Source organism: Colobus angolensis, unplaced genomic scaffold (assembly GCF_000951035.1).
Source record: "Colobus angolensis palliatus isolate OR3802 unplaced genomic scaffold, Cang.pa_1.0 Scaffold249, whole genome shotgun sequence".
NCBI classification, from domain to species: Eukaryota; Metazoa; Chordata; class Mammalia; order Primates; family Cercopithecidae; genus Colobus; species Colobus angolensis.
Window position 1 is genome coordinate 222,964 of NW_012115699.1, and position 21,830 is coordinate 244,793.

General features: G+C 44.9%; 1 protein-coding gene across 1 annotated transcript in view; it reads left to right on the forward strand.

Moving 5' to 3' along the window:
• The window catches only part of TET3 (tet methylcytosine dioxygenase 3), a 123,931-nt gene that overhangs the window by 58,252 nt on the left and 43,849 nt on the right, over positions 1–21,830 (forward strand). Inside the window, exon 3 of the mRNA XM_011946041.1 lies at positions 2,221–4,354. Coding sequence (XP_011801431.1) covers positions 2,221–4,354 — 2,134 coding nt within the window. The remainder of the gene's footprint in view (positions 1–2,220; positions 4,355–21,830) is intronic.

Here is a 21,830-nt window from a genome sequence, read left to right on the forward strand (position 1 = left end):
GTACATGCATCAACTCCCAGCTACTTGATAGGCTGAGGTGGGAAGATTACTTGAGTCCAGGAGTTCAAGGCTGCAGTGAACTATGATCATGCCACTGAACTCCAGCCTGGGTGAGAGTGTGTCTCTAAAATAAATAAAACACTTTGTGTTATACTTGAGGGACTGATTTCTTATTTTGCTTTTTATTTTCACAGAATTTAAAAATTTATAGAAAAATAGCAGGGATCATACTTGGGACTCACATACCCCAAATGTGTAGGTTTTGTCTCATGTATTTATCATTTTGTCTAGAGAGACATATTTTTCCATATGTATATTGTTTTTTTCTGAATCATTTGAGATTGAGTACACAATGTTCCTCAACTTATGACTGAGTTATGTCTCAATAAACTAATCATAAATTGAAAGTATTGTAAGTCAAAAATGGGCATTTTATAGACATGATGGGATGCTAAAATACAGAACACAATATCCAGAAAGCCCTAACAGCATGGAACATTGTGGAGCCTCAGTTGTTTACCTTGGTGATTGCGTGGTTGACCGGGGGCTCTGGCTGCCACTGCCCAGCGTCGCTAAAGTATTGCTAGCCTCAGAAAAGATCAAAATTCAAAGTATGGTTTCTTTTGAATGCCTGTTGCAAAGTCAGAATCTTAAGTGGAACCATCGTAAGTTGGGGACTGTCTGTACTGTCCCTTTACTCCTAAATACTTCAGTATGTGTATCCTGAGAACAAGGGCATTCTGTTACATAACCCATTGTCTAATGGTCCAAGTCAAGATTAGGAATGACAGAATATTATCTTATCCACGTCCATATTCACATTTCATGACTTGTCCCAAGTAAAACTAGTGTATTTTTCCCCAGTCTAACGTCTAACCCATGAACATGCATTTAGCTGTTCTTTTTGAGGGAAGAGATTGTTTTTCTTGACTTTGAAACTTTTTGAAGAGAACAATCCAGGTACTTTCTAGATCACCCTTCAATTTGGGTTTATCTGATGTGTCCTTGTGATTAGATTCAGGTTATACATTTTGGCAGGAGTTCTGTGTGAGTGGTGTTAAGTCATCCGCAATGTCTTACATCAAGAGGCATATGGTGGTGTTTTGTCTCAGTATTGGTGATGATGATAACTTTGGTCATTTGGGTTAAGGTGGTGTCTGTCTACCAGATCTCTCCACTACAGTTACTGTTGTAATTATGTAATTTTAGAGGAGATGCTTTGAGACCATGCATATGTACATCCTGTACCTCACCATGCTTTCACCTGCTGCCACTGATGACTTTCTAAATCCATCAGCCCTTCTATGTTTTCTCTTAGCATTCTACAGTAAGGAAGAGCTTTCCTTTCCTAAGGGATGGGTCTGCAAACTCAATTTCACATCTTTGTATTCATTTTTCACTTGCTGGGCCGGGTCTTCCCGGCCCTCTTACTCTCATCCTTCCCCCTTTGGTGTGCTTTTGGGGATATGAGGTACATAGTGGTGGTTCTTGTGCTCAGGGAGAGGCCTGAATCCTTCTCTGAGCAGCAACTTGCTTGTCTTTGGCAGGACTGACCGGGCATGGGGCTAAATGCATGCTGTGTCAGATCATCGGCGTTTCCCTCAGGCCTGGGGCTGTGTGTGGGAATGTGGTCTGTTGCCAGCTTTCTGTGCTCGGCCTGGGCTTAAGTGAGGGCAGTTTTAGGGAGAAAAGAACTATGGGTTCCCACTAGGAAGCCGTGGCTGACCCATGGTCCAGGCTGAATTTGTTAATCAAAGCTCCTCTTTCCCTACTCCTACGAACCCACACTTCACACTTAGAGCACGTGTGTACACACAGGCTTGGTTGGATTTCTTTCCATCTTGACAAAACAAAATAAAGTCCTAGTGTGACTTTGATCCTTGTGAATTAAGGACTTTTTTTGTGTGTCTCTGGTTTTAGGAGAGCCTCATTCGTGTGATTGATCTGAGGCTCGAAAAGTTTCTGAGCAACATTAAGAATGTCACATTAGGATCTTCTCTTTAAAAATATCTTAAAGATCTTCTTTTTATTTCTGCTGGTGAAGCTCGCTAGGGAACCAAAGACATGGGAAGATGAATTGGAGGCTGAAGAAGTACCAGAGAGAGGATTTGCAAGAAAAGTTGGGGGTCAGATATGTACCTGAGTGGTATGAAGCAGGGAAATGCTTTTCAAATAGTGTGGTTCATTTTTTTCCTTTTTCCCCCTTCTCTCTCTCTTTAGACAGGCTCAGAGCTCAGCCCAGTTGATGGACCTGTTCCAGGTCAGATGGACTCAGGGCCAGTGTACCATGGGGACTCACGGCAGCTAAGCGCCTCAGGGGTGCCGGTCAATGGTGCTAGAGAGCCCGCTGGACCCAGTCTGCTGGGGACTGGGGGTCCTTGGCGGGTAGACCAAAAGCCCGACTGGGAGGCTGCCCCAGGCCCAGCTCATACTGCTCGCCTGGAAGATGCCCACGATCTGGTGGCCTTTTCGGCTGTGGCCGAAGCTGTGTCCTCTTATGGGGCCCTTAGCACCCGGCTCTATGAAACCTTCAACCGTGAGATGAGTCGTGAGGCTGGGAACAACAGCAGGGGATCCCGGCCAGGGCCCGAGGGCTGCTCTGCTGGCAGCGAAGACCTTGACACACTGCAGACGGCCCTGGCCCTCGCGCGGCATGGTATGAAACCACCCAACTGCAACTGCGATGGCCCAGAATGCCCTGACTACCTCGAGTGGCTGGAGGGGAAGATCAAGTCTGTGGTCATGGAAGGAAGGGAGGAGCGGCCCAGGCTCCCAGGGCCTCTGCCTCCTGGTGAGGCCAGTCTCCCAACACCAAGCACCAGGCCACTCCTCAGCTCAGAGGTGCCCCAGATCTCTCCCCAAGAGGGCCTGCCCCTGTCCCAGAGTGCCCTGAGCATCGCCAAGGAAAAAAACATCAGCTTGCAGACCGCCATTGCCATCGAGGCCCTCACACAACTCTCCTCCGCCCTCCCGCAGCCTTCTCATTCCACCCCCCAGGCTTCTTGCCCCCTTCCTGAGGCCTTGTCACCTCCTGCTCCTTTCAGATCTCCCCAGTCTTACCTCCGGGCTCCCTCATGGCCTGTGGTTCCTCCTGAAGAGCACTCATCTTTTGCTCCTGATAGCTCTGCCTTCCCTCCAGCAACTCCTCGAACTGAGTTCCCTGAAGTCTGGGGCACCGACACCCCTCCAGCAACGCCCCGGAGCTCCTGGCCCATGCCTCGCCCAAGCCACGACCCCATGGCTGAACTGGAGCAGTTGTTGGGCAGCGCCAGTGATTACATCCAGTCAGTATTCAAGCGGCCTGAGGCCCTGCCTACCAAGCCCAAGGTCAAGGTAGAGGCACCCTCTTCCTCCCCAGCCCTGGCCCCATCCCCTGTGCTTCAGAGGGAGGCTCCCACGCCATCCTCGGAGCCCGACACCCACCAGAAGGCCCAGACCGCCCTGCAGCAGCACCTCCATCACAAGCGCAGCCTCTTCCTAGAACAGGCTCACGACACCTCCTTCCCTGCTCCTTCGGAGCCTTCTGCTCCTGGCTGGTGGCCCCCACCAAGCTCACCTGCCCCACGGCTTCCAGACAGACCACCCAAGGAGAAGAAGAAGAAGCTCCCAACACCAGCTGGAGGTCCCGTGGGAACGGAGAAAGCTGCCCCTGGGATCAAGCCCAGTGTCCGAAAGCCCATTCAGATCAAGAAGTCCAGGCCCCGGGAAGCACAGCCACTCTTCCCGCCTGTCCGGCAGATTGTCCTGGAAGGGCTCAGGTCCCCGGCCTCCCAGGAAGTGCAGGCTCATCCACCGACCCCTCTGCCTGCTTCACAGGGCTCTGCTGTGCCCCTGCCCCCAGAACCTTCTCTTGCGCTATTTGCACCTAGTCCCTCCAGGGACAGCCTGCTGCCCCCTACTCAGGAAATGAGGTCCCCCAGCCCCATGACAACCTTGCAGCCAGGCTCCACCGGCCCTCTTCCCCCTGCCGATGACAAGCTGGAAGAGCTCATCCGGCAGTTTGAGGCTGAATTTGGAGATAGCTTTGGGCTTCCCGGCCCCCCTTCTGTGCCCATTCAGGACCCCGAGAACCAGCAAACATGTCTCCCAGCCCCTGAGAGCCCCTTTGCTACCCGTTCCCCCAAGCAAATCAAGATTGAGTCTTCAGGGGCTGTGACTGTGCTCTCAACAACCTGCTTCCATTCAGAGGAGGGAGGCCAGGAGGCCACACCCACCAAGGCAGAGAACCCACTCACACCCACCCTCAGTGGCTTCTTGGAGTCACCTCTTAAGTACCTGGACACACCCACCAAGAGTCTGCTGGACACACCTGCCAAGAGAGCCCAGGCTGAGTTCCCCACCTGCGATTGCGTCGGTAAGTCCGCCTGGGTGTCAGGAAAAGGCAGAGAAACGGCTGTGGCCTGGTGAGCTAGGGATTTCTAGGCTCTGCTTTCATTTGGCAAACATTTATTGTTTACCAACTGCAACACTGGGTTCTGGAAACATAGAAATGAGCTCATAGCCTAGTGGAAAAGACATTGAAAGAAATTGACCTGATACTGTTGGTGTATGCCACGTCAGTTGAGATGGGCAGGGGGCTTTAATACACAAATGGAGTTGAAGGCATAATAGAGGCCTTCCTGTAGGAGGTAGTACTTGTGCCAAGCCCTACAGAGCTCAGGTAGAACGGACATATTCTAAGAAGACACATCAGGTAGAAAGGACACATTCTAGGAAGAGGGAGTAGCTTGGGCGACAGCTTAGTGGCTGTGAGGGAGTGGAACTTACTTGGACTATTCTTGGTTCAGGCAGGAGCACAAGGGTTTGGGTATATGTGGGGATGAACAAAAGGTGGCTTGGTGGGTGGGGAGGATGGTCAGGGGCCAGACTGTGCAGGGCCCAGGGAGCCACGGCCAAGAGTTTGACTTGACCCCACAGGTAATAGTGAGCTCCTGAGGATTTTAAAGCAAGGAATGCCCTGTCACCTCATGCTTTTGAAAGACTTCTGGCTTATGGTGGGTAGGGAAGCTTGAGGGCGCTGAGGAGGCATAGCTGTAGGAAAGTTGTTGTCATGAGCCAGGCAAGAAATGACAAGGGCCTGGCCTGAAAGAGCGGATGGCAGAGGGAGGGGTTGGAAGGTCTCCAGAGGAAGGCTTGTGGGAGGAGGGAATGAGACACTGCAGGTCTCTGCCTGGGGTGGTGGTGGTCACTGAGAACTCAGATTGGGAGGACGGGAAGTGAGTTCCCCTTGGATGAACCACATCTGAAGTAGCCAGGAGACCAGGTCAGGGTCTGAGTTACACGTTTGGACGTAGTTAGCCTGCAAGTCATGGTTGAAGCTGTGCCGTGCATAAGAACGCGTTGAGGAGTTGAGTCCACTTCTAAGCCTTGCCTTCTGGAATCAGAGCAGGGGGCAGGGCCTCTGAGGACCACTCCCCTCTAAGCATACTGTTTCTGGGAAGTCCTGGAGGCAGTGGTAAGCTCCAGGTCCACTCAGCCCCCAGGCTCTGTTTATGGAGTGTTCTGTAAAAGATATGTACGTTTCAGATGTTGACAGAAAACACGGTGATGCTGGCGATGAGCATATTGAATTCTTGTGATTTTATGATACACAGACATGTCTTGGGGAATAGGCTGTCTTCCCTACTTGTGAAAAATACGTAAATATCAAATAAGTCATGGACTTGCTGGGATGTTGTCTCCTGGTCAGTGAGGAGAGCTGGGCTGTTCTGCCTGCTCCAGCTATCCCTCCCCGACTCCTGGGGCACGAGGCAGAGGGGTGGGTGACAAGGAGTCATGTGCAGAACAAGGAAAACCTGGCCCCAGGGTCTTATCTGGGGGTGAACAGGTATGCTGCCAGGCACTCACAGACATGCTCCGAGATAGTGGTTCCCACTGGCCTTGTCCATTCTTAGATATGACTAATAATGACATGACGGCCCGGCGCAGTGGCTCATGCCTGTAATCCCAGCACTTTGGGAGGCCGAGGCAAGTGGATCACGAGGTCAGGAGATCGAGACCATCCTGGCTAGCACGGTGAAACCCTGTCTCTACTAAAAATACAAAAAATTAGCTGGATGGGTGGTGGGCACCTGTAGTCCCAGCTACTTGGGAGGCTGAGACAGGAGAATGGCGTGAACCCAGGAGGCGGAGCTTACAGTGAGCCGAGATTGTGCCACTGCACTCCAGCCTGGGTGACAGAGCGAGACTCTGTCTCAAAAAATAATAATAATAATAATAATAATGACTTGACTTCAAGGGCCCTCTTATTTACCAGCATATGGGGGAAACTTGTTTTGATCATGGGGTCCGCCTACCCTTTTCTCCTTGCGTGTATGTGTGTGTCCCATCCGCCTGTGTTTCGCACCTCGTTTCTCCTTCTGCAATGTGGGAAATATCCTTACCTAGTGTTTTAAGACATAGTTGATCCTTAGTCAAGATTTTAATTGTTGAATTTAATTACATGGATATTATGTGTGGTCAAACTAGTTTTTAAATTTGCATCGCAACTCCACTTACTGGCTGGGAGTGCTTGGGCACTTTACGTAACCCATCACAGTTTCTGCTTCCTCATATGTAGAATGAAAACGATAATAGTACGTGCTTCACCGGGGCTGTTGTGAGGATTAAATTCATTACTACGTGTTTAGTAATGAATTTAGCACTTAGTGTTGTGTTGGCACAAGAGTGTCAGCTGTTATCAAGCCTATCAAGCCCAATAGGGCAAGAAAAGTAAAACCATACCTTTGTAAAGGAAAAAAAAGTTGACTGTTCCTTTATTTATCATATATTAATTACCTAGCCATGTATAACTGCCAATAAGCATAAAATTAAGAGAAATGGTTCATCACTAAAGGACTTTATGGTTTACTTTTTTTTTTTTTTTTTTTTTTTAGGCAGGGTCTCACTCTGTTGCTGGGGCTGGAATGCAGTGGCATGACCTCTGCTCACTGCAGCCTCCACTTCCTGGGCTCAAGCAATCCTCCCACCTCAGTCTCCTGAGTAGCTGGAATTACAGGTGCATGCCACCATACTTGGTTAATTTTTAAAAATTTTTTGTAGAGACAAGGTCTCACTGTATTGCCCAGGCTTGTCTCAAACTTCTGGGCTCAAGCAGTCCTGTCATCTCAGCCTCCCAAAGTGCTGGGATTATAGTTGTGAACCACTGCGTCCAGCCTATGGTTTACTTAAGGAAAAAAATAAAATAAAATAAAATATTTAGACACCCACTCAACCAGTGTGTGCCGAGTGCCTTTTACCTCCGAGGCCCATGCTGTTGTATGGAAGTGGCTGTATCGCAGGAGTACCCTGTAGCACAGACTTGGTTGTCATCATGGGAGGTCATGTTTTGTCTGGGAAACTCTTGTTTAGAGCTGGGTTTTGAAAACTGTCGTGAACACAGATGGGGAGAGGCAGAAAGGCTTTCCAGACTGAGGAGTGCATAAGCACAGTCTTGGCATAAGGAGCAAGCTTGCAGGATGGGATGTTGCAAGGGTGACCTGAAACCTCTGTTCTCCTGCGTTCCTCAGATGAGGAGCCCCCACCAGAGAGGATACATCTTCGCTTGTAGGCAGTGAGCAAAAGTGCAGACATCTGTCAGCATCAGAGAAACCAGACCTCCAGAAACTGGGAGCTAACAACACTTTGTATTGTTAAATTAGAGGAAAATACTTACGTGAAACAAATTTGAACGATCATCTCAGTTAAGTTTTAAAAAATGGAAAAAAGACTAGAAGGAAATATATCAACAGTGGATTGTCTCTATGGTTGGGATATGTATGACCTTTCCCTCATGTGTTTTCTGAATTTTCTACAATGGAATTTGTATTTTATAACCCAGAAATATTTGTGAAAGTGCACACTCGCAATAGCATGGAAGGTGGATTGGTGGAGGGTGATAACCCTGTGGTAGGAGACCCGTTAGGAAGCTGTTGAGAGTAAAAGTGTTTATGAAGCACCTGCTCAGGTCTAGGTACCCTGCCAAGTACTTTATAGTCACCACCTCACTTAATCCTTATAGCAGCTCTATGAGGTAAGTACTGTCAGTGACTCCATTTTAGCCGTGAGGAAACAGATTAAGTGATTTATCAAGGTCATACAAACTAGTGAAAGTGAGATTTGAACCTAGGCAGTTGGACTCTTAACCACCATGTCATATTGTGTTTGAAATTAGTCAGTTGGGAAACAGGTCCTCACTAAAACAATGGTAGTAGAATGAAGAGAGCCAACGAAGAGATTTGCTCTGAAAGTTTCTGGAGGCCCTGAGGTTCGTGTTAGGAGAACCCACTCTGTTTTCCAGAATTGTCTGGCCACATGCTTCTTGCTCTGTTGCCCATGCTGGAGTGCAGTGGCATGATCTTGGCTCACTGCAATCTCTGCCTCCTGGGTTCAAGCAGTTCTCATGCCTCGACCTCCTGAGTAACTGGGATTACAGGCACCCACCACCATGCCTGGGTAACTTCTCATATTTTAGTAGAGACAGGGTTTCATGATGTTGCCCAGGCTGGTCTCAAACTCCTGAGCTCAGGCAGTTCACCTGCCTCAGCCTCCCAAAGTGCTAGGATTATAGGTGTAAGCCACCATGCCTGAACAGGTGCTTCTTCAGTTGGTGTGGTAGAATTTGTCTTTGTGAATCCAGGCTCAGAAAAAGGCTTAGAAATCAAAGATGGGATGACAGTGGGACAATCCCATACTCCAGAAATTCATCCCCTCACCAGTGGTAGGTAGAGAGTTACAGGAAGAATTTTCCATAGAAGTGGGGGTGAAATATGGAGACTCCATGAAGCCACCTAATAGCTGATAACAGAATATGGGAACAACTTTAAAAAAGCATACAAGTTCCTATAGCCAAAAAAAAAGGGGGGGAGTGGGGGTCAGGGGAGGGGCCCGGGCACTGTGGCTCATGCCTGTAATCCCAGCACTTTGGGAGGCCGAGGTGGGTGGATCATGAGGTCAGGAATTCGAGACCACCTGGCCAGTATGGTGAAACCCTATCTCTACTAAAAATACAAAAATTAGCCGGGCGTGGTGGTGGGCACCTGTAATTCCAGTTACTCTGGAGGCTGAAGCAGAAGAATCACTTGAACCTGGGAGGCTGAGGTTGCAGTGAGCCGAGATCGTGCTGCTGCACTCCAGCCTGGGTGACAGAGCAAGACTCTGTCTCAAAAAAACAAAACAAAACAAAACACCTCTATTATTCAAGTTATTTGGTAATTTTGCCAAATAAACAATTTAGCCAATATGGGCATCACCATGTAACGGAAGTCCCCAATCCCCTTATATAAAAATGGTGGGTTTCTGAAGGTCTGGATGGGACTCATACGGATTTTTTTATCTGAATCTTGAAGTACTGGAATTAAAGGCACCCCTTAAAGCTTCAAAGAAGTAAACTTAGAAGCCATGAAAGGAAATGCCATTCTCTAAAAGGTAATATGATGTTTACAGTTTTGAGAATATTTATCACAAGTTGAATTTCTGTACTGAATTATTGCAAGTGACTTGTAGGTGTGGATATTTAAAAATGCACATTGGAGAGTCTCCCCACAACCATCCTATAACACCATTGTCAGGAATGGGACAAGGAGCTATAGAGACTGTTGTTTCCTATGTCTTTGTGTATTTTGTCTATTTTCAGTAACAGGGAAATTCCCAAGAGGAGCCAGTTTAGGACAGAGAATGAATCCAAATGACATTTTAGTGGGAAAAGCATCCTTTGTGCTCATCTAGTCACCATCTTAGAGATGAGGAAGCAGTCTGTTTTAGTTTGTAAGTGTTGTCCTGATGTCTCCGAGGAGCAGCCAACAGGAAGCTGCAGAGACTAAACCACAGCAAAAGCAGGAGGTTAGGAGGTGTAGATGCTAGTGGTTGCCCTCATAGAAATATGTTGTATTTTTAACCAGTTGATTGTTCTTCCCTGAAGAAGTGGCCACAGGGAAAATATCTCCTTTGTCTGGAGCGTGGTGAAAGTCCAAGTGAGGCAGTGGCATTGTCCAGCAAATGTGGCCAATGGTGTGTCCCTCGGGGAATTTCAAATGGGACATAGTCCTGAATGGAGAACACAAAGTTATTTGTTTACAATCACATAAAGTCTATTTTCTACAGTTTTTATTTTTATGAGAATGTATCACACAAATCCCCCACCCCACTGCATTGAGATGAAGAGAAACTTCCTATCTTTTAAATATTTTTTGAGACAATGACTATTTGGACACCACATAAAGGATGGGGAATCTGGCCGTGAGTAGCAGGGTGTCAGAGAGAACTTCCTGCAGGAGAGGATGTCTTACTGAGTTTTAAAGGATAGATAGAAGTTTAATAGAGGAACAAGGAGAAGGGACCTGAAGTTTATGCAGATGAAAGGCATGTGGAAAGGCACATGAAGATGCGGAAGATGAGAGAACGTGGGGAAATACAGGTCATGCTGGTGTGACGGGTATGGAAGATGAAAGATTGGGAGTGGCAGGGGAGGAGAATTTCAGGGGAAGAGGGGATGATACCAAAGCCAGAGAAACCAGTTTGTAGGCTCAGATGTAGTTCAGGCAAGAAATAAAGGGCCTCTGAACTAGACTGACCTTGAGTAGAAAGGAGGAGGGGAGGGGCAGATAAGAGAAAGAATAAGAAAAAAATTAACTGCTCCAGTGACCAGTTGGATGTAGTAGTAAGGGAGGAGGAGTGGTCACAGGTGACCTCTGAGATTCCAGGCTGGGTGACTGGGTTGATGGTGCTGCCTGTCACCAAGGTTAGAAATACTGGGAGGGCAGCAAGTCTGGGTACCTGGCTTTTGAGATGTCTGTGGGACCTGGTGGTGTCCATCGGGTCAGATCTGTGAACTGGTAGTTCTTTGGCAGACTGATGGTAACTGAAATGTTCAGTCCTGGTCATTTCACCAGGCTGACTGTGCAGATCAAAAAGAAGCCTGAGAATGGAAGTTACCACCATTTAGGGAAGAGGAGCTCAAACAGGAGGCTTCAAAGAAAGTGTGGAAAAGATGTGGGAAGAAACTGAGGAGAGGGTGTGTTAAAGAACCAATGAATTGTTTCAAGGTTGAGAGGGCTAACAGCATCAGAAAAGAAGGGTTGCCGGGCGCGGTGGCTCAAGCCTGTAATCCCAGCACTTTGGGAGGCCGAGACGGGTGGATCACGAGGTCAGGAGATGGAGACCATCCTGGCTAACACGGTGAAACCCCGTCTCTACTAAAAACTGCAAAAAACTAGCCGGGCGAGGTGGCGGCGCCTGTAGTCCCAGCTACACGGGAGGCTGAGGCAGGAGAATGGCGTGAACCTGGGAGGCGGAGCTTGCAGTGAGCTGAGATCCGGCCACAGCACTCCAGCCTGGGTGACAGAGCGAGACTCCGTCTCAAAAAAAAAAAAAAGAAGGGTTAGGATTTAATGCTGGATTCTTCCTTGTCTTACATTATTTGTTCTATGTGCAGCAGTCTTTGCAGTTAAATCCCAGGTTCCTTAAGCACAAGGACTGCATGTTTTGTTTGTTTTGTATTGTTTTTTGAGATGCGGTCTCACTCTGTCACCCAGGCTGGAAAGCAGTGGCACACTCATGGCTCACTGCAGCCTTGACCTCTTAGGCTTGAGCGATCCTCCTGCCTCAGCCTCCCAAGTAGCCAGGACTACATGCATGCACCACTATGCCTGGCTAATGTTTTTAATTTTTTGTAGGGGAGATGGGGTCTTGCCATGTTGACCAGGCTGATCTTGAACTCCTGGACTCAAGCAGTCCACCCACCTTGGTCTCCCAGAGTGCTGAAATTATAGGAGTGAACCACCGTGTGTGGCCACTTGTATTTATAAAGCATCTAGACTGGTGCTAAGCCTATGGCAAGTACCCTTCATATTTTTTGGTCAACTGGTCAGCCTTGTTCTACCTCCATATTATACTCTGTTAAGGTGTCAAATGGGTTTAGGAATGATCTCCTTACCTTTAATGTTTATCGTTGTGAATTTGCCCATTATTATAAAGGCCCAGCATGCTGTACATGTTTTCACAGGCAGCTGACCTGAGAGTTTAGTGTTAAAAAATTCATCTAGCACACCTGATCCAGAGTAGGGCCTAACATTCTACCTATCCGTGGCTGTGGCTTTCAGGAGGCATCATGCTAGCAGTCATTGACTGTCATTAAAGTGGAATCTAATTAGCTATATAATCTTATGCTCTTCAGCGTTAAGTCCACTAAAATTATATCAGAAAACTGAGTTCTGTGGTTTGAATGTTTTTGTTTCCCTGAACTTAGGTTGAAACTTAATCCCTGGCCGAGCGCAGTGGCTCACGCCTGTAATCCTAGCACTTTGGGAGGCCGAGGCGGGCGGATCATAAGGTCAGGAGATTGAGACCATCCTGGCTAACACGGTGAAACCCTGTCTCTACTAAAAATCAAAAAAAAAAAAAAGCCGGGCTTGATGGTGGGCACCTGTAGTCCCAGCTGTTCGGGAGCCTGAGGCAGGAGAATGGCGTGAACCCAGGAGGCGGAGCTTGCCGAGATCGCACCACTGCACTCCAGTCTGGGCGACAGAGCAAGACTCTGTCTCCAAAAAAAAAAAAAAAAAACAAAGACACTTAATCCCCTAAAGGCAGTATTGAGAGGAGTGGCCTTTAAGAGGTGATTGGCTGATGCAGGGTCTATCCTCATGAATGGATTAATTCATTCATGGATTAATGGGTTAATGGATTAACAGGTTAGTGTGGGAGTGGGACTGGTGGCTCTATTCAGAAAGGGAAGAGAGACCTGAGCTGGCGCACCCAGCCCCTCACCATGTGGCCTGCACCACCTGGGACTCTGCAGAGTTCCCATCAACACGAAGGGCCTCACTAGGTGTGGCACCTTGACCTTGGACTTCTCAGACTCCAGAACTGTAGGAGATAGATTCCTTTCCTTTATAAATTACCCAGTTTCAGGTATTCTGTTTTATAGAACAGGTGTTCTGTTTATACAGCAGAAAACGGACTAAGAAACTGAGGCAATTGTATAGGATTGTTTGGAAAGAGTAGATAGGTACAAATGGAACCTTTGTGTGATCTTGACATCTGTACATTAATTGTATACTGTCTCTCTGTACTAATGTCATAAAAAAGAAATGCCTCAGCTGTACTCCTGTGTATAATCCTGGAAAAATGTGGATGCCCTAGTCTGTGTGTAGAGAGTGCAGAAAGGTGGAAGGTTATTTTAGAAATTAAGCATCTCTTTCTGTTAGGTAGTAATGCGTGGTTTCTTGTGTTAAGTGTCTCTTGCTGATAGCAGAAAGGATATATTCATTCTCTCCCCAGCCTAGAGCAGAAATGGAACAGAACGTATTTTTATATTTTAATGAGTGTAGAATTAAGTGCACAGGGTTAAGAAAAACACCTAAAGCCATATAATGAGCATTTTCTCAAAAATTGGGTTTTGCTCTCCTGAGCTCTCCCCCAGAGCTTTCTACCATGTATTTTAGAGAAGAAGAAAAAAAAAAAAAAACCACCTTCACTACTTCTCTCAGTGATCAAAACAAGACATAAAATAGATTTTTCTTTAAGAGGAGTTGAGCCATTTCCCAGCGATGCCGCTTTACCTTTATGGAGAAGGAAGAAATATTGCCTTGGGGACTACAAGGTAAAATAGTGACTTAACAGCAAGATGGTAAAATATTCCTTTCCTGAAACCTGGTGAAAGGAACCAAATCAATAAAAATAGAGGAAAAGGTTTCATCAGCTGAAATTTGGGAATAGCCCCAATCTTCAACCATGAATTCCAAGGGCTGTCTGCCACTTTGAGATCAAATTGAGTTAAAGAATGACACACTGAGTACACAACTCCCAGTGTTGGGAAAAATAACAGAGGGACCCCACAACTTGGAGAAATGGGCTGGAAGATGGGAGACCACCGTCTAGAAGCCATGCTGTGTGGAAACCAGGGAATGCAGGCAGAGCATGTTCCCCATTTGCTCCAGCTTTTGAAGGGGATAAGGTCTGGGCTGAGGATGGTGGGCTGGAGAGATGGGAAATCATATCCTAAAAGCTGGTTTTGTAGCTGAGGGCCAACAGTACCGAAAAGGCTATTGTACAAAGAAAAAATATTTGCTGAACCACCAAACAAAAATCCTGCCAACTGTGGGGCTTTATTTTAACTTGACATCTTATCAGAGTGACTAACGCAGTCCCTTCCGAGGGAATGAACCGAAATCTTAAGAGTATCTCTCCCTATCAGGACAGAGTAAAACCCAACCCTCAACATACACATAAAAATTGAGAGGCATTGGCTCCAACAGACAGAGGGGCTTGGAGATGAAGTTTCCCAGTCGCAGTTGTCCACAGCTAGTCCCAGTTCTCCTGTCCCCTCTCAGACTGCTGAACTTTCAAACTAATAATTGAAACCTCTACAGCATCCAGTTATCTAGCTGAATCTTTTTTTTTTTTGGATAGAGTCTCGCTTTGTCACCCAGGCTAAAGTGCAGCCTCTGCCTCCCAGGTTCAAGGGATTCTCCTGCCTCAGCCTCCCGAGTAGCTGGGAATACAGGCACGTGCTACCACGCCCAGCTAATTTTTGTATTTTTAGTAGAGACGGGGTTTCACCATCTTGGCCAGGCTGGTCTGGAACTCCTGACCTTGTGATCCACCTGCCTCGGCCTCCCAAAGTGCTGGGATCATGGGCTTGAGCCATCGCGCCCGGCCTCTAGCTGAATTTTTACGGGAAGAATTTGAGCAGTGTCCAGGTAAATAGGAGTAAGGAAATTCTGACCGCTCTATTTTTGGGCAAATGAGTATAGACTAGTGGCTTTCTTTTTTTTTTTTTTTTTTTTTTTTGAGAGGGAGTCTTGCTCTGTCCCCCGGGCTGGAGTGCAGTGGCCGGATCTCAGCTCACTGCAAGCTCCGCCTCCCGGGTTTACACCATTCTCCTGCCTCAGCCTCCCGAGAAGCTGGGACTACAGGCGCCCGCCACCTCGCCCGGCTAGTTTTTTTGTATTTTTTAGTAGAGACGGGGTTTCACCGTGTTAGCCAGGATGGTCTCGATCTCCTGACCTCGTGATCCGCCTCTCTCGGCCTCCCAAAGTGCTGGGATTACAGGCTTGAGCCACCGCACCCGGCCGACTAGTGGCTTTCAATTGGAGGCTTTCCATTCCTCTCCTCCAGGGGACATTTGGCAGTATCTGAGGACGTTTTTGGTCATCACAAGTGATGTGGCACTACTGACATCTAGAAGCTAGGAATGCTGCTAAGCCCCCTTTAACACACAGAACAGCCCCTACAGCAAAGAACTAATTGATCCAAAATGTCAGTTCTGCCAAGGGGAAGAAGAAACTAGAGATCAACTTCTCCTGTAAGAAGATTGCTTAACAAACAGACAACATGGTAGCCATTCAAATTCTGTAGGAAAAGTGGAGGGATTAATATAACATTTAATATGAAAATTTATAATTCTTTGTACATTTTCATTAATGTTAACAAGCTTAGTTTACAAACAAGCTAAAAAAAGAAAATTTACATGAGAAAATACAGGAAGTGTTTAAACCGCTGACTTATATCTTCAAGAAAGTTGAAGAAAACAGTCACTATAAAATAAAAAATGAAAGGTGAGGTGCTAAGTTATAAAGAAGTCGTGAGAGTTATGGATTAAATTCCAGAAGCACTATGCCATTACAAAGCACATAAAAAGTGCATTAAGAAGCTACAAAAGGCCGGGCGCAGTGGCTCAAGCCTGTAATCCCAGCACTTTGGGAGGCCGAGACAGGCGGATCACGAGGTCAGGAGATCGAGACCATCCTGGCTAACACGGTGAAACCCCGTCTCTACTAAAAAATACAAAAAAACTAGCCGGGCGAGGTGGCGGGCACCTGTAGTCCCAGCTACTCGGGAGGCTGAGGCAGGAGAATGGCGTGAACCCGGCAGGCGGAGCTTGCAGTGAGCTGAGATCCGGCCACAGTACTCCAGCCCGGGTGACAGAGCGAGACTCCGCCTCAAAAAAAAAAAAAAAAAAAAGCTACAAAAAGCAGAATCAGAGTTAACAGAAAAAGCAGATTGATGAGGAAGAGGCAAGGTCTTGAAAGTTTACCCCAAAACGGGAAAATGTAGAAATGAACAGTATCGCTGTGGCGTACAGCGAGGGAAGCAGAAGAGAGGGACAGTAGGGACCCCACACAGATTCATTCTGGTAGGAATCTTGGGAACACTCGGTGTTCCCGGCGAAGAGTGTGGTGCAAACTGAACAAACGTGAGAGTCAAAGGTAGAATAGAAAATGTTTTTGAAGTGGAAAGTGTTATAATAAGAAGTTATCATGTCCAGGGAAAATGAGGAAAATTTGACAAATAATGCTGATTAATTTATTGAATTTCAAGGGTGAAGAATCACCTACAAGTTTAAAAAAAAAAAAAAGTCACATATATTACATATATATTAGGTTTTTGTAAACAAATTTTTTTTAATTTTCAAATTTTGCTTTTTTAAAAGCACTTTAAAAAAACATTTTGTATTGAAATACACATACAGGAAGGTATGTGAATCACAAGTGTACAGCTCAATACAGTTTTATAAAAGACACATACTCCTGTAAACAGCAGAACAGAATTTTACCAGCACCTGAGAAGCCTCCGAAGTCCACCCCTCCGGGCACGTGCCACCCAATCCCCTAAAGCATAGGCTGGCAGCCTGCAGACCAAACCTGGCCCACATTCATGTATAAAAGGGGTTTTTATGTTTTTAAATGGTTGAAAAAACAAAAAAGTCAATTGAAGAATAACATTTCATGACTCATGAAAATTATATGAAATCCAAATATCAGAGTCTGTAAAGTTTTATTAAAACATTGCCATGCTTATTTGTTGATCTATTGTCTGTAGCCACTTTTGCACTACAACAGCAGAGTTGAGTAGTTGCCCCTGAGATTGCAGAACCTAAGATGTGTACTGTCTGGTGCTTAACAGAGTAGGTTTGTTGGCCCCTGTCCTAAGGTAACTACTCTGTTCTAACTTCTTAGCACACTGAATAATTTTGCCTGTTCTTAAACTTCATACAATGGAATCATGAATATGTATCATACGCTCTTTCATATTCTGGTTTTTGCTCAATGATGTGTTTGTGAGATTCATCTATATTATGTTTTTGTTATTTAATTTTTATTTATTTTTTTGAGATGGAGTCTCACTCTGTTGACCAGGCTGGAGCATAGTGACACAATCTCAGCTCACTGCAACCTTTGCCTCCCTGGTTCAAGTGATTCTCCTGGCTCAGCCTCCAGAGTAGCTGGGACTACAGGCATGCACCACCATGCCTGGCTTTTTTATTTTTTTAGTAGAGATGGGGTTTCGCCAGGTTGGCCAGGCTGGTCTCAAACTCCTGACCTCAGATGATCTGCCCGCCCCGGCCTCCCAAAGTGCTAGGATTACAGGTATGAGCCACCTTGCCTGGCCTATTTATTTAATTTTAGAGAGACAGGATGTCACTGTTGTCCAGGCCAGAGTACAGTGATGTGATCATAGTTCACTGCAACCATGAACTCCTTGGCTCAAGCGATCCCCATACCTCCCAAGTAGCTGGGACTACAGGCACATGCCACTGCCCCTGGCTAATTTTTAAATTTTTTTTAGAGATGAGGTCTCTCTTTGTTACCCAGGCTAGTCTCCCACCTTGGCCTCCCAAAGTGCTGGGATTACAAATGTGAGCCCCCGTGCCTGGCCCTGTGTTATCTGTATGTATGTACATTTGTTATCTGCCCCTGTCATTCATTCTCATAGCTGTACAGTATTCCATTTTTTGAATACACCACAATGTATCCAGTAGGTCGCTGATGGTCTTTTGGGTTGTTTCCAACTTGGGGTTGTTATGAATCATGCTGGTATAAGACATTCTTATACCTGTCTCTTGGTGCATTTATGTATACATGTATATGCTTAGGTACTTACCTAGGACTGAAATGGCGTGTGTTCAGTTTTAGTAGGTACCATTGGTCTTCCAAAGTGGTTGTTACAATTTAGGCTCCCACCAGCATCGCTCCACGTTCTCACCAGCAAATGGTGCCATCCCGTCTTTGCCACTGTGTAGACGTATAATAGTATCTCACCGTGGTTTTAATTTGAATTTCCCTGATGCCTAATGAGGGTGAGCAGTTTTTCATATGCCATCTTTTGTAGAGTTCCTGTTCAAGTCCTTTCTGTTAAAGTTCCTGTTCAAGTCATTCAAGTTGCTATTCAAGGCCATTTCTCTATTGTTTTTCTTACTGAGTGGTAAGGGTTCTTTATTTTTGATATATGGGTCCTTTGCTGGATATATGTATTGCAGTTCTCAGAATAGAGTATTGAGATTAAAAAGTTTGATCCAAGTTCGACCTACTTAAGTCACCATCCATATGTAAAGTCTTCATAAAAACATTTTTGAATATGCAAGAACTCAAATTTTCTAGAAATGAATCAAAATGATAATAGATGGGGAAGTTGTAGTATGGAGAGGCTGACAACGAACACTAAATCTGTTCAAATGTAAAGTCTAACTTTAAATGACAGTTATTTTTCTAAAACAAAAGCTATTTACTTAAACTCTACTTAAGATATATTTTTATGTTAAACATCTTAACGTGTAGCAGAGGGAAATACGTTCCTGAGGATACCAGTGAAAAGCAGAAGTAAAGGAGGAGGTGGGAGGAATTATAGAGGTACTAACTTTTCTCTTTAGAAGTACCATTAGCATTTCTAAAAACATACTATAGATTTTTCCAGATTACCAGGGATGGTGCTGGTGGGGGAAATAGAAAATACAACATCTGCAGCAAACGAAGAAGACAAGGAAACATTAAACATGGAAAACATAAAATGCCAGAAATACATGTTATAACAATGAATATAAGTAGGGTAAAGTCACCTGTTGAATTTAAGATTGAATAGCTTTAAGCAGCACGAAGAAGGTTAGTAAACCTCATTTCACTGTGAGGAAAAAGAGAACCATATACTGAAAGATCTAAATACTTGGTTAGATTCAGGTGAAAGTTTTTTTGTTTTGTTTTGTTTTGTTTTTTTGAGACTTAGAGTGTGACTCTGTCACCTAGGCTGGAGTGCAGTGGCGCAATCACGGCATACTGCAACCTCCGCCTCCTGGGTTCAAGTGATACTCCTGTCTCAGACTCCTGAGTAGCTGTGGTTACAGGCGTGCACCACCATGCCTGGCTAATTTTTGTATTTTTAGTAGAGATGGGGTTTCACCATGTTGACCAGGCTGTTCTCTATCTCCTGACCTCAAGTGATCTGCCCGCCTCAGCTTCCCAGAGTGTTGGGATTACAGGCCTGAGCCACCATGCCTGGCCTAAAATTTTTTTTTAATGGAATATGCCAGGCTCCTCATATAAAATCACATTGAGAAGTCTAATTGTCCCACTGTTAGTGAAGCCCAGTTGTCACTAGGTTAAAGTGGTAAGAGCGAGAGCCAGGTCTTGCCATTCTAAAGTTATGTTTTCCCCTTACGTGTCCAGCAAATAATTTGTCAGGTGATACTTCACCACCATGTGATTATCCAGTTCCCCATCAATCTTTAGTCATATCATGTCTACTGATGATCCTTGTGTAAATTAATTTTTCATTAGGGATTGCAAACTGATGATATTCTAATTCTGTCCATGCTTTTTTACATTTAATACCTTACAAAACCTGAAAGATGCTCAATAATTCAGTCACAGAAGGACAAATGCTGCATGATTTCACTTATATGAGATTTTGTAAAATAGAGTTATAGAAGTAGCAAATAGAATGTGATTGCTAAGGGATGGGGGAGGGGGAGATGAGTTCAGTGTGTATAAAGTTACAGTTGTGCAAGATGTGTAAGTCCTAGAGATCTGCTGTACAACGTAGTAAACATACCATATTGTGCACTTAAAAGTTTAAGAGGGAGATCTGGCCCGGTGCAATACCTCTGCCTACAATCCCAGCACTTTGGGAGGCCGAAGTGGGAGGATCACTTGAACCCAGGAGTTTGAGACCAACCTGGGCAACAAAGCCCATCTCTACAGACAAAAAAATAAATAAGTAAAATAGATTGGAAAAGAGGGGTAGATCTTATCTGTAGAGTTCTCTCCAAAAAAAAAAGTGCTGTTCTTCATTTGATTACTTTCTAAGTAAGAAAGCAAGGATAATGCATAATTTCCCCTTAATTACCGATTGTCAGAATATAAGAGTTGGCTTAATATCACATTTCATCAGTTGGAAGAAGGGTGAGCATATGTGGCTTTATACTACTTAAAAACATCTCGAAGCTCTCCGAAGTCAGGATATAGCTTATAATCAATGATGTCTTATACTAGTTGTTGGCCAGGCAGCCATTATGGCACCGTATACATGCATGAATTTGGTCATAGCTTTTCATATTGTTATCTCTGTGAGGTATGAATATTGTTAGTATTATGTGTGTTAAGATTAAATACTGTTTAAATTATCTTCAAAAAGAGTAGTGTGATTCAGTATTGAAACAAAGTTATTGTGTGTAGAAACATGGAAACTAAGCTTCTGAGCATTTTTTTTTTTTTTTTTAATTTTTTGAGACAAGGTCTTGCTCTGTCTCCCAGGCTGGAGTGCAGTGGTGTGATCCCCGCTCACTACAATCTCTGCCTCCCAGGCTCAAGTGATCCTCCCACCTCAGCCATTTGAGTAGCTGGGACTACCGGAGTGCGTGCCACCTCGCCTGCCTAATTTTTGTTTGTTTGTTGGTAGAGGTGGAGTTTCACTACGTTGCCCAGGCTGGGCTCAAGCAGTCTGCCCACCTCAGCCTCCCAAAGTGCTGAGGTTATAGGTATGAGCCACCGCGCCTGGCCCAGATTTTTTTTTCAATAAATATACTGGAACATTTTTTGGAGATTTGTAAAAAATTTGAAAAAACTGACAAAATACATAGCCTAGAAATATTGAAAAAAATTCTTAATCAATGGTAAATATGTCACAAATACATAAAATATATGTAGATACTAGTCTATGTATTAATTAGCTGTTATCAGTAAGACTTCCAGTCAACAGTAGGCTATTAGTAAAGTTTCAGGGAAGCCAAAAAGATATATGCAGATTTTCAACCACACTGGGAGTTGGTGCCCCTAACCTCTGTGTTGCTCAAGAGTCAACTGTATTCTTGTAAAACATGCAACACATTTACTGTATTTAGCTTATGTTTTTCTTTTTATATATATATGGTGATATATGAGATATATCTAAGCAAGTCTAAAAGCTTTTTCAATGAATATGAGATCAAAAGTGAAAGTGATTATGTACAGTATTGCTATGGTTTAAGTGACAAGGTTTAACTTTAAGTGGTAACGCATAAAAACTATGTATATTATAGCAGTTGAAATGAAAATGAAATGAATAGTCATCTTCAAGGACAATGAAGTGTTTGTTATTTTTTTCTCTTTTCTCTTTTTTAAGCATTATTATGGCCTAATGAATATTTATATATTTAATGTATTTTAGTTACAGGCATTCTTTTTGCTCAGATTGTCCCAGATTTGGCTAGTGGGATGCCCCTTCAGGCCAGCTCCTGTGGTCTTTGGACATACCTCACCCCAGATCATTCTTTGATCATTTCTTTGCTTTTTGTTCAGCAAGAAATATTCAGGGCACATCATACTTTTCCTGCCTCAGACCTTGAATTAACCATTTCTCCAAGGCCACCTGGTTTCTTTTTTTTTTTTTTTTTTTTTTTGGCTTGGTCACCTGACTTCTCTTTCCTTTTCCTTTTCCCTTTCCTTTCCTTTCTTTCCTCCCTTTCCTTCCTTCCCTTCCCCTTCCGCTTCCCCTTCCGCTTCCCCTTCCTTTCCCTTCCCTTCCCTTCCTCCTCTCTTTCTTTCCTTCTCTTTCTTTTTTTTCCTCTCTTTCTTTTTCTTTTTCTTTTTTTTTTTTTTTTGAGA